This window comes from Babylonia areolata, chromosome 5 (assembly GCF_041734735.1).
Source record: "Babylonia areolata isolate BAREFJ2019XMU chromosome 5, ASM4173473v1, whole genome shotgun sequence".
NCBI lineage: Eukaryota > Metazoa > Mollusca > Gastropoda > Neogastropoda > Buccinidae > Babylonia > Babylonia areolata.
The window spans coordinates 52838944-52851225 of NC_134880.1; the positions used below are offsets into that span (position 1 = coordinate 52838944).

Below are 12282 nucleotides of genomic sequence, written 5' to 3' on the forward strand. Positions count from 1 at the left end.
CATATTGTGTGTGTGTGTGTGTGTGTGTTGACAGCATGTACAGTTGACGACCCAGATGTATGTCCTGGCCCAGGGAAGTGACGATTTCTGTCCCTTGGCTGACACCTGCAGGAACTTAATGGTCAGTTTCTGTTGCTGGTGTCACTTACACTTACCTGCCAAGACTCTTGCCTTTACCTAACCTGAGTGGTATATGTTCTCAGAGTTGGGACATTTTAAAGATTTTTTTTTTTTTAATGTGACTTTGGAGGACCTACAAGTTGTTACTGTGGTCTATGTTTAGAAGTTTTGTAGATATCACAATCAAAATGTCTGTTGTTTATGTGCAAACATCTTTTCAGTGTCTCTTTCCATCATCTCTTGCTAATCAGAATGTTCCCCTAGTCCATTAATGCTTCTCCTTTAGAGAAGAAGGTAGGCAGAATGCATACCAGAAGGTAGGCAGAATTTTTGACAAGAGATAGGTAGGATGTTAAGCCAGAAGATAAACATGATTTTTGCAGAAGACAGGCAGAATTTTAAGCCAAAAGGTAGGTAAAATTTTGAACCAGAAAATAGTTTTTTTTTTCTCAGAAGGTAGGCCGAAAGTTTTGCCTCATGATAGGCAGAGTTGTATGCCAGAAGACAGTTTGGCCAGACAAAACGAAAACAGCCTTCTCTTTAACCCTTTTGCTGCCAGTGAAATGTATTTGCCAGGGTTTTTTCACCAAAAAACAGGTATATATTTTCAAAAAATTCTGTGCTCTTTGTTATTGGAGAAAGACCCATAAAAGTGTATATTTTCTGAAAGGTAAATGAATAAAGAATACAAAACACATGATGTTTTCCCATTTTATATATTTTCATTGACATGCTGTTGTTTTGAAATCAGTGTTTTATTTTTTGTCATATTTTCAACTTGTTCATTACAAACATTAGTCAGGTAATTTGCTCTAAACTATCATATTTTCTGGACAAATGGATAATACCTGCACACACAAATTATACTAGAACAACCACAATAATTTTTTTTTTTTTTTTTTTAAAGAGACAGATACACAATGCATTGTGACTTCTCCAAGTGATAATATGGATGTGGGGCCACGCCCCCTCGGTCTCCACCCCTCTCCTTCACCCCTCTCACACGGTCACTTCATCCAGTTCTCACTAGTCCACGTTGGCTGTGTGCCAGGAAAATCTCTCACACTGTGTCCTGCTAATAATTCGGTCACTTTCTGTGACCGAATCTGCTACAGCTGTACAATCAGCATCACTCACTGACAGTCGTATCTTGGCCAGTCTCTTCATTGCTCCCTTTATTTTCTATCAAATCGTCCAATAAATGTTCATCACTGTCTTCTCCTTTGAATTTACACTTCAATTCTTTCCGAGCATCAGCTAAAGAAAGCAGTCTTGGTTGATTTTGGGCAACATGATCGCATGTCTTGAGCATGGAGTCTTACATTTTGTTGAGCGAGTGAGGAGAGGAGCCAGGCAAGAGGAGCAGTAACCCAACCAAAACGTTCAAATAAGGGACTGTCTCATGACGTAGATGGGGTTTCTAGCTATGAATAGAATCTGGAAAGATTCCCCAAGCTAAAGCTACCAGTATTTTTGTCAATGAACTCAATGCAAACCAGGGAAAAGTCAGAATATTTTGATGACGAGTTATCTCGTCATTGTGGCAGCGAAGCGTACATGCTTGCGTTGACAAGTTATCTTGTCATGTAGGCAGCCTAGGGGTTAAATGCCATGCTGTCCTCCAGTAACCTGTTTGTACTTTCCACATTTAGCATTAACATTGGCAGAGCTGCTGTGTTTCTGGCTTTTACTTTCTTGCACAGCATCACTATATCCTGAATCAAATAAATGCAATATGTAGCACTCTCATTCACTATTGGTTCTGTATCTATCTTTTTCTAAGATTCAGATTATAATGCCAGAAAACTGCTGGCCTTGGACTGGAGGGTGATACTGTTACGCTTCATTTGTTTCTGGGGTCAGGTTGAACTGGATCGGTTCCGTGAAGTCTCCACAGTTGGCCCACAGTCCTGCTTCAACGCCTGTAATTTGACAGAAGCTCTGGAAATCATGAATGGCGATACTGACTGGGCCTCCCATCGCCAGCAGACAGCCCTGCAAGCAGGAGGAAGTGTCAGTCAGCAGTCAGCTTCTGTTTTGTTGGCTGATGATTTGGGCACTGCGACAGCAGAAGGAAGTGGTGAAATGGTTGTGGGTAAAGGTAAACGGAAGAGAGCTGTGGAAGCGGGCAAGAAAACGTCAGTGAAAGAGAAGGCAGGCCGGATCAGTTCTGACTCCTATACAGAAATTGGTGAGAGGGTACTCTCTGTGTGTGAGCATGCGCATATCTATGTGTTCTTGTTCATGTGTTTGTCAGCTTGCGTGATGGTGTGTGAGAGTATGTGGTGAGTGTGTTTTTTCAGAATTTAAGTCTTTTTGGGGAGTCCAGGGGGGTGAGGGGGGGATGCCAGGAGCTTTTTTTTTCCAGATCTGTTTGCTTCATACCTCTATTAAAATGTTCTAATCATTGCAGAAGTTTTAGGTAGGGTACGAACTTTGTCCTGTTTTGATACTTCTGACCTGGCTGGCACAAATTGCTGGGCAGTGAACACTACGGTCACAAGTAAACAATATATCGTTAATTGTGAGACAGAAGTCTGCATGATGATTAGTCTTGGTTGTTTTTTTTTTTTTGTATTGGATAGTTTGGATGATGTCAGTGGCTTGGGTGTTTGAACACAAGGTTTCGAAAGTTGTCAGTTATGGTGTATGAGTGAACTATTCGCAGCAAAAAAAAAAAAAAAAGGGTATTGTCCCCTTCTTTTGAAGTTTCATTGTAAAGATTTTTATATTCATTGTAAATCTAATTTTGCATTAAAGTATATTGTTTTTGTGTCTGTATCAGTTATGTTGTATGAACATGCTGTGTGTTATAAAACAAAAGAAAACAAAAAACTAATATTCTTGTATTACTGTATATCAGTTTGAGCCCAGCCAGTGGTGTGTTTGTATAGATTAGGCAGTTTAAGTGTATGAACATATTATGTGTAAATTATATAAGTATATAAAGTGTATTATTTTGAGCCCAGTATGTACATAGATTAGGCTGTATGGACATGCTGTGTGTAATATTTGTATATTATTGTGTATGAGTTTGAGACCTGCTGATGGTGTGTGTGTATAGATTTGGCTGTATGAGTGTATATGCATGCTATGTGTAAACTATATAAGTATTATTTTTAGCATGTGTGTTTTAGATAACATTATATGAATATGCTTTGTAATATTTTATATTACCATGTGTCAGTTCAAGCCCAGCCTACTTATAGATTTAGCTGTATGAACATGTTGTGTGCAATGTTTGTACATTGTCTTGTATTAGTTTCAGCCCAGCCTACTTATAGATTTAGCTGTGTGAACATGCTGTGTGCAATATTTGTACATTGTCTTGTATCAGTTTGAGCCCAGCCTACTTATAGATTTAGCTGTATGAACATGTTGTGTGCAATATTTGTACATTGTCTTGTATCAGTTTGAGCCCATCTTTTGTATAGATTTGGCTCTATGAACAAGCAGTGTATAACATTTGTATATTACTGTGTATCAGCTCGAGCCCAGCCACCACTGCTGACAGTTCAGAGAGAAGTGATGTGGACCAGCCGGGTGTTTCTCTACCCCTCACTGCTGCCTGCAAGGGGGCTTCTGCTGCAAGACAAAGTCACAACCATAGGAAAATTCTACTTTTTCCCATCAGAAGACGCGTAAGTCTGGAAAGCATCAGTTTCTCTGTTTCAGACGGAACCTGCCTTTTTGATCGCTGCTCGGAACAGCAATTAAGTGTTTTTGATTACCACTCCGAACAGTTAAGATTGGTTTGGAATGTGATATCATTCTTGTGTTGTCTCTTTCTTTCTGTTCTCTTGTTGTTGTTGTTGTTTTTCTGGAATGTGGCAGCCATTTTGTTTGAGATTAGATCATTCTCAGTGAGAAATATGCTTGGGAAAGTTTCAACTTTGGTTGGTTCTGTTTGGATAAGTTGTTGTTTTGGAAGCCAGTGGTCATTTGTTCTTCTTGTTTCTTTGCATTTTATTATGGTTCTAGTCTGCATGGGGTGGGCAGAGGCAGTAGTCTGGATGGTCAAGTAAAAATTTGTTATGTGCATTATCTTATGGAGATTTTGTTTTTCTGAAGGATGATTATTTCATTTCCAGGTTTTAACTAAATAGATGTGTGATGAAAACCAGAGAATTAGAATATGGTGAAAAATCCAGAATCCAGTTTCTTACGAAGTACAAAGAACTGTGAGTTTTGCAGGAGATGATATGTTGTACAAGCATTGGTTGCTATTTTATATCATTCTTCTTCTTATTGTATTTGGTGTTACTGTCTTTGCCATCATCATTGTTATTTTTGTCGCATTTTACTGTTGTCACCTTTATTGTGTATAATTTAAACATACTTTTGTCAGAATTATGTAGGTCAATGTCTCCATGAAAATCATGTGGAGATTGAAACTCAGTATTATAGTCAGTGATACACAGATATATATACACATTGACTTCATCACAGTATGCGTACAATCTTATCATACGTTATCACCAAGAGATGAACATTGATTACAATTCTTTTGAACTTTTTCATACATTATCACCAGGAGATAGAGATGAACATTGATTCCAGTCCTTTTGAATTTTATCATATATTACCACTAAGAGGTGAACATTGATTCCAGTCCTTTTGAACTTTATCATACATTATCACTAAGAGGTGAACATTGATTCCAATCCTTTTGAACTTTATCATACATTATCACTAAGAGGTGAACATTGATTCCAATCCTTTTGAACTTTATCATACATTATCACTAAGAGATGAACATTGATTCCAGTCCTTTTGAACTTTATCATACATTATCACTAGGAGATGAACATTGATTCCAATCCTTTTGAACTTTATCGTACATTATCAGCAAGAGATGAACATTGATTCCAATCCTTTTGAACTTTATCGTACATTATCAGCAAGAGATGAACATTGATTCCAATCCTTTTGAACTTTATCGTACATTATCAGCAAGAGATGAACATTGATTCCAGTCCTTTTGAACACTGATTCCATTCCTTTCGTTTCTTTCTTTTTTTTGTCTTCCCAGGCTTCTAGTTCTTGGCAAGGAGCAGTTCAAAGAGCAGAAGGACGTGGGCGTGTACAAACTGATTCATGAGTACATGATGCCCAGTAGACCGGCCAACAAGCTGCGCCTTCACTTCAACCGCAAAATACAGAACAAGGATAGCATCATACAGGTTAGATGTTTCTCCTTTGTATCCTGAAAAAACTGACTGAGGAGATGTCATTTTCACCCTTAGCCTGCCAAGGGGTTTTTGGCAAACAGCTGAATTCTGTTTGGCAGGTTAATTCACACAACAAGTGGGAAGGTGTAGAAAATCAAATTCTGGCAGGAATGTCAGACCCCTGCCGGAGTCTGCACTAGTTGGGTCACGGTCAGTATCTTATTTAAACGTAATTTTAGATAGAAAATTTCCTTTCTGGATTACTTTCTGAACTAACACAGGTAAAAGTATAAATTTTCCGAAAGGAAACTGAACAGAAGATACAGAAAAAGATATTTTGTTGTGATGAAATCAGTATGTGACTCACAAGAATTTTTCAATCAGTAGACATTGAACATACAGATACACAATAATAGATACTCTCACCACACACACACACACACACACACACACACACACACACACACACCATCATCTCCATCAAAGGAATGTCTGGATCAAAATCATCAGCCCACTGTCAAACCCACTGATTTGAAAATTGGCACACGACCACCCCCACCCCAATGCCCCACCCTTTCCCTCTTCCTCTTGTGTCCTGATTCATTCTGCACACAGTCATCTGATACCTCCCCCACCCCTGCTACTTCCTTTGGCAGGCCTGACTGTCACACACAATGTGTTCTATTCTTGCTCAAACCACTAAATGCTGTCTGCTAGCAAGGTCAAACTCAGTTCTGCTCTCTGGGTGAAGAGTAGGCTAGTATTCCTCATCTCTTCTGAAGAATCATTGTTCTGTAGTTTATCGTAATATTCTTCAGGCATTCATTTTAACTTTCGTTGATTAGTGGTTAAAACCTTTGTCACTGCATTTAGTTTTGCTCACACTCGGCTGGGACTAGTAGTCCCCATTTTGCTTGCCTGCGTAGATAATGAGTTGTTGACATGCTGCAGTCAGCCAAAAAAATCTTTTGAAAAACTCCATTCCTTGTAGGGCATTTCCCAGTTATTATAGGAGTAAAGGGAACCTTGGCAAAGCTAAAGCTACTGTTATAATAATTCCAAAATAATTTGAAAACTTTCGCAAGACGGAGATACATTGTCGCTGTTTGGGTGCAGCTTTCATGGCCTTGGTGGGGGAGTGAATAATCCACTGTTTGAGAATAGCTGAAATGGCGGTCTGAAGGTTAACAGCAAGGGGAAAGGAGATAAAAGGGAGGGAGTGTGTGTTTGGTAGGAATCTGCTAGAGATTTAGCATGGTTACATGTTTGGTACTTTGCAGTGGAAAATACTCTGCCCACAAATTGCATCTTTTTCTGCATCTTCAGCAGGTGTGCCCATCTTAGAAAATAACATGTAGAACAGTCAGGCTGGGGAACTCTCAGTGGATCCGCTATTTTCAGTGCACGCAGTTGATTTCAGAGGAGAAAAAATTTTTTCAGAGAAAAAAAAATTCAGCGAGTACGTTTTATTTTTGTCCAGTCCATTTTAAGCCCAGTTCAGTTTTTCATTTTGAGCCCAGTTTAGTTTTTCAACTATACCATGGCGTCACTTTTGCTTTAGCTGCCATCTTGTAATTTTCAAACGGTAGCCCCTGGACCCTGGCAATATTTTAGAGGAAACTCTCCTGCACAATTCCCCAGCTGAACAGTATTGATGGTAAACTGTAACCCTTTCTGCTAGATTATTATTAACCATTATGTTCTGTGTCATTCTCAAGAAAGACTGCACACTAATTTTGGAAGTTAACCACTAGTATTGTGAGCTTTTTCTCAGCTTATATTCACTTTCTTTGCTGTTTATGAGCTTTCTTTTTCTCTTTATGTAAACTGAAGCGGCCGACAGCTTAACAGCTTTAGGAGGAAGTGGTTGAAATGATGGGAGTTCAACTGGGAAATATGGTGTGGATTTCAAGATTTATTGGACTGTGACTGGCTTTCTGATATATTTTTGTTCTGGGTGTCTTGTTATACCTATATTATTTAAGATAAAAGGTAAAGTTTAAATGTAAAAAAAAAGAAAATAAAGAAGAAGAAAATCTATGAATGTGAAGTGAGAAGTATACAGTTTCAGTTTTCAGTTTCAAGGAGGTGTCAGAGTGTGGGAACAGATCCATATATATTACACTACTGCCATAAAAAAACAACATCTCCACAGTGAAGAAACTGCACTCTTATTTAGGGGGGTGATGCCATTTGTTTTCTCTTTCTCTCCTCTCCCATGCCTTGTGCTGTGTGTCTGTATGTACACTTTCCAGTGATTCTTCCTTATCTTGTGCTGTGTGTCTGTATGTACGCTTTCCAGTGATTCTTCCTTATCTTGTGTGTTTGTATGTACACTTTCCAGTGATTCTCCCTTGTGCTGTGTGTCTGTATGTATGCTTTCCAGTGATTCTCCCTTGTGCTGTGTGTCTGTATGTATGCTTTCCAGTGATTCTCCCTTATCTTGTGCTGTGTGTCTGTATGTACGCTTTCCAGTGATTCTCTCTTGTGTTGTGTTGTGTGTTTGTATGTATGCTTTCCAGTGATTCTTCCTTATCTTGTGCTGTGTGTCTGTATGTACGCTTTCCAGTGATTCTTCCTTGTGTTGTGCTGTGTGTCTGTATGTACGCTTTCCAGTGATTCTTCCTTGTGTTGTGTTGTGTGTCTGTATGTACACTTTCCAGTGATTCTTCCTTATCTTGTGCTGTGTGTCTGTATGTACACTTTCCAGTGATTCTTCCTTATCTTGTGCTGTGTGCCTGTATGTACACTTTCCAGTGATTCTTCCTTATCTTGTGCTGTGTGTCTGTATGTACGCTTTCCAGTGATTCTTCCTTATCTTGTGCTGTGTGTCTGTATGTACGCTTTCCAGTGATTCTCCCTTGTGCTGTGTGTCTGTATGTACGCTTTCCAGTGATTCTTCCTTATCTTGTGCTGTGTGTTTGTATGTACGCTTTCCAGTGATTCTCCTTTGTGTTGTGTTGTGTGTCTGTATGTACACTTTCCAGTGATTCTTCCTTATCTTGTGCTGTGTGTCTGTATGTACGCTTTCCAGTGATTCTTCCTTATCTTGTGCTGTGTGTCTGTATGTACGCTTTCCAGTGATTCTTCCTTATCTTGTGCTGTGTGTCTGTATGTACGCTTTCCAGTGATTCTTCCTTATCTTGTGCTGTGTGTTTGTGTGTACGCTTTCCAGTGATTCTTCCTTATCTTGTGCTGTGTGTCTGTATGTACGCTTTCCAGTGATTCTTCCTTGTGTTGTGTGTCTGTATGTATGCTTTCCAGCCATTCTGCCTTATCTTGTGTTGTTTATGTGTGTATGAACACTGTCCAGAGATACAGACAGACGGGAGAGGTTCCCAAGGGACCAGAGTGTGCAGAGGAGTTCAGCGTGGAGTTTGTGAAGGCTCCTTGTGATCAGCCTGACCACGTTCTGCCCTCATGGTGCAAGGTATACTGCTCACATCATTTCTGGAAGAGGAGGAGAAATTTTGTTCAGTGTCCCGTCACATATATTGGTGATTGAAGATATTTTTGTTGGGAGTATTAATGTGTACATTTGAGTATTATCGTTTAGAAGTGGAGGGGGATGGGGATGGATTGTGTATCACTTCTGGGGTTATGGTCTAGTGGTAATGCATCTGCACAGGAAGCAAGACTATCTGAGCACATGGGATTGAATCTGGCACTGGGCAGTATTACCTCACCCTGTGCTAGACCTTGAGTGATGGTTTGGATGTTTTTTATTCACATGAGAATATAAACTTTTTTTCTTTTTTTTTTCAAAACTTTTTTTAAAACTTTTTTTTTAATTTTCCAAAAACATGTATACAATACAGAGAATAGTATGAAACAAACAACATAAAACGAACAGTAGCATCTTCTACTACAGAGAGAGAGATAAAACAAAACAAAACAAAACAGACCAAACAAGGCAAAACAAATCGGTAACAACAACAACAACATCAACAACAAAAAAAAAGAAAAAAAGGAAGATTTGTCCAATCATTCAATCAATCAATGTTTACACATTAATGATTGTAGTAATCATGATGATTTAAGATGACATTAATAATAAATAGCCTGGACCAGTTGTAACATAGCAACAGCATCAATTGTGTCAACTATTACAGTAATGGTGTCTAGGGTAAGGCGAAAGCGAATGGTGGCATTATAATATCATAATAATAATGAGCATGAGTAAACCACTTCTGCATTATTGGAAAAGAAAGCTTATACTTAATCACATTGTAAAGACAACAACAACCATAAAAGTTAAAAAAAATAAACAAATAATACATATTAGGTCCCTTATGTAGCATGCACTTAAAAGAATACATGGGTTGTCCCTGGGCAGAATTGTGTAGAAAGATCCTCTTTGATAAGAAAACAAATACACTTACAGGCAGAAAAAAAATTTAAAAAAATTTTAAAAAATCGGGTGGTGCTGCACAGTAGGGACATGCTCTCCCTGGGGAGAACAACCCAAATTTCACACAGAGAAATCTGTTGTGACAAGCGTACCAGGTAACACATTACTTTGTATCATGCTTAGGCTGAGGATTCTTTATGTTGTTGTCAGTCTGTCCTAGTGTTTTAAATGCTTGCAAACTTTGTTTGGGTTTAATGTACTATACTATGTGAAACTGGAGTATGTTATATGTTTACAAACTTTATTTTCACATCATATACTATACCATGTCAAACTGGAGTGTGTTATATGTTTACAAACTTTATTTTCACATCATATACTGTACCATGTCAAACTGGTGCTAAAGATTTATTTTTTGTATTGTATACTTTATCATGTCAAAACTGGTGCTAAAGATTTATTTTTTGTATTGTATACTTTATCATGTCAAAACTGGTGCTAAAGATTTATTTTTTGTATTGTATACTTTATCATGTCAAAACTGGTGCTAAGGAGGCCTATTAGATAAGCACGGTAAAAATGGTTGTACTTACAAAAGCGCACTTACGGACACAAAAGTAAACATTTGCAGACCACAAACATACAGAAAAAACAAGAAGAAGTCAGAGGAATGAAGAGTCCACATTTGTGTAAAATGATGATTAGGTCAAGGATGGACGATTTCTGTCTTAGAATGTTAAAGACACCAGCATGATCATCATCTGTTTTCACCAAATTTGCCTGTGAACAGGGGCACCGAAGACAGCTGCAGGCTGCCCAGCGCAGACAGCAGAGGCTGAGACTGAGGGAGGAACGGAGCAACAGAAGGGCAGAAAAGAGGCGTCGCAGGGAAACGGCTTTGGGAGAGCAGACACAGCCTGAAGAGCCTGACGGAAGACTGTCCACAGTGGTATGCCCCTCTGTTTCGGTCTTAGTTATGCTGTCATCCACTTCTAGGTTCACTCACATTCACCTGAACTGTTCTGAGGATAAATTACTTAACTCATTCTACTGCAGGTACGAGTTGATTTGTGCCATAGTTACTTACCGTGTGGACCTGGCACGAGCATTCTCGTACCAGTACACAATTCTAATTTTGTTTATTCTTGCTTGGTACAGTTAGCATTCTAAACTGAGCTGTTTATGGATTCTGGAAGCATGAAAACGAAGATTTGCTTGACCAATTGAATCATCAAATGTCCTCTGATTTTCGTTGTTTTAGTGAAGAATCCTCCTTTTACTGCAGTGGTCTCATGTAGTGCTGGCCCAGGGGAGGTGTAGCAGGCATGTAGCTGTGGGGTAGAGTGAGTTAACTCACTCGGGACGACAAGTTTTCTCCCTTGCTTTTTCCCACAGACGGCCCATTTGTAAGGGTTTGGGAAAAAATTACAAAAAATACAAAATACTGTGTAAGAAAATGAAACTTTCAGAACTGGTTTATTACGTGTTGAGCTATTACGTATAAAAAAAATCAAATTTCTCATCATATTTTTACAGTTTTGCCATATGTAGAAAATACTGCCAATTTTTCACCCCGAATCACCATACCAATGCTCGCTTTCTGCATTAAATTCGCTTTCTTCTTCGTCATCATCCACCTCTTCAATGTCCGACCCTTCAGTTTGTAGCATTTCAAATACTTCGGCAACCCTAAAACGTTGCTGTCACTGCCGTGTTCGCTTCACAACATTCTGAGAAGAGCCCGCTTTGCTAACAGGCTGGCACGCAAGCAGACGACCGGTCAGTGACTTTGTCAGCATGTGTGCGAGACAGGCCACACATCCCAGGCTGACCAATCATACTGTTCGATTGTGGAGTGACCCAGAATAGTGCACTCTGCTTGGCTAATCACAAAATCACGTGTACAGCGCATGATGGAATTTTACTTTCGGAGAATGCTATTCCATTCCTTCCTCCGAATCTGAATACGTTTTGTGTAGGAATGCGTGAGCATTCCTTTGTCCGGAAAGAGTTAATCCTCTTTGCTCCGGCTGGAGCATAAGGCACCATCAAGTTTTCTCCAGCCAGTTTGGTCTTGAGCAAGGCAGCTGATTTTGTTCCAGGTCTTGTCTGTTGTTTTCATTTAATGAGGATAAGGTTTTAAATTCCCATAAATGCTACTTGTCTAAGACAAAGAAATTTGACATAAACCGATGCAGATACCTGTTCGTTTGGTTCCCAGGACCAGTATTTTTCCCAGAGGTTTTTGGAAATGACATGCTTTATATGGGCATATGTTGTCCACATCATATCGCTGTGCTGCTGTGTTTGTGTGTATGTGTGTGTGTGTTTGTGCATGTGTGTCTGTGTGTGCGTGTGTGTTCGTGTGTGTGTGCGCGTGTTTGTTTTATTATGTAAGTAAGACAATACAGGACAGATATCTTTAATGAGGGTTGAACATAAGCCTTTGTGGCTTTTTTTGCATGCTGCCCTAGCCCATGAAGACACAAAGTATAAAGAATAGAAAAACAAAAAACAAAACAAAAAAACAGTAAAAAAACAAAACAAAAAAAAAACCCGGTGTGAAACGGAAGAGAAAAAAAGATTAAACAAAGTGAATATATATACCAAATAGAAATCTAAGTTTTTATTGTTGGGATT

General features: G+C 39.0%; 1 protein-coding gene across 1 annotated transcript in view; it reads left to right on the forward strand.

The window, feature by feature from the left end:
• The window catches only part of LOC143282173 (uncharacterized), a 65685-nt gene that overhangs the window by 12864 nt on the left and 40539 nt on the right, over positions 1 to 12282 (forward strand). Inside the window, exons 11-16 of the mRNA XM_076587737.1 lie at positions 35 to 121; positions 1984 to 2311; positions 3608 to 3761; positions 5153 to 5303; positions 8605 to 8721; positions 10433 to 10591. Coding sequence (XP_076443852.1) covers positions 35 to 121; positions 1984 to 2311; positions 3608 to 3761; positions 5153 to 5303; positions 8605 to 8721; positions 10433 to 10591 — 996 coding nt within the window. The remainder of the gene's footprint in view (positions 1 to 34; positions 122 to 1983; positions 2312 to 3607; positions 3762 to 5152; positions 5304 to 8604; positions 8722 to 10432; positions 10592 to 12282) is intronic.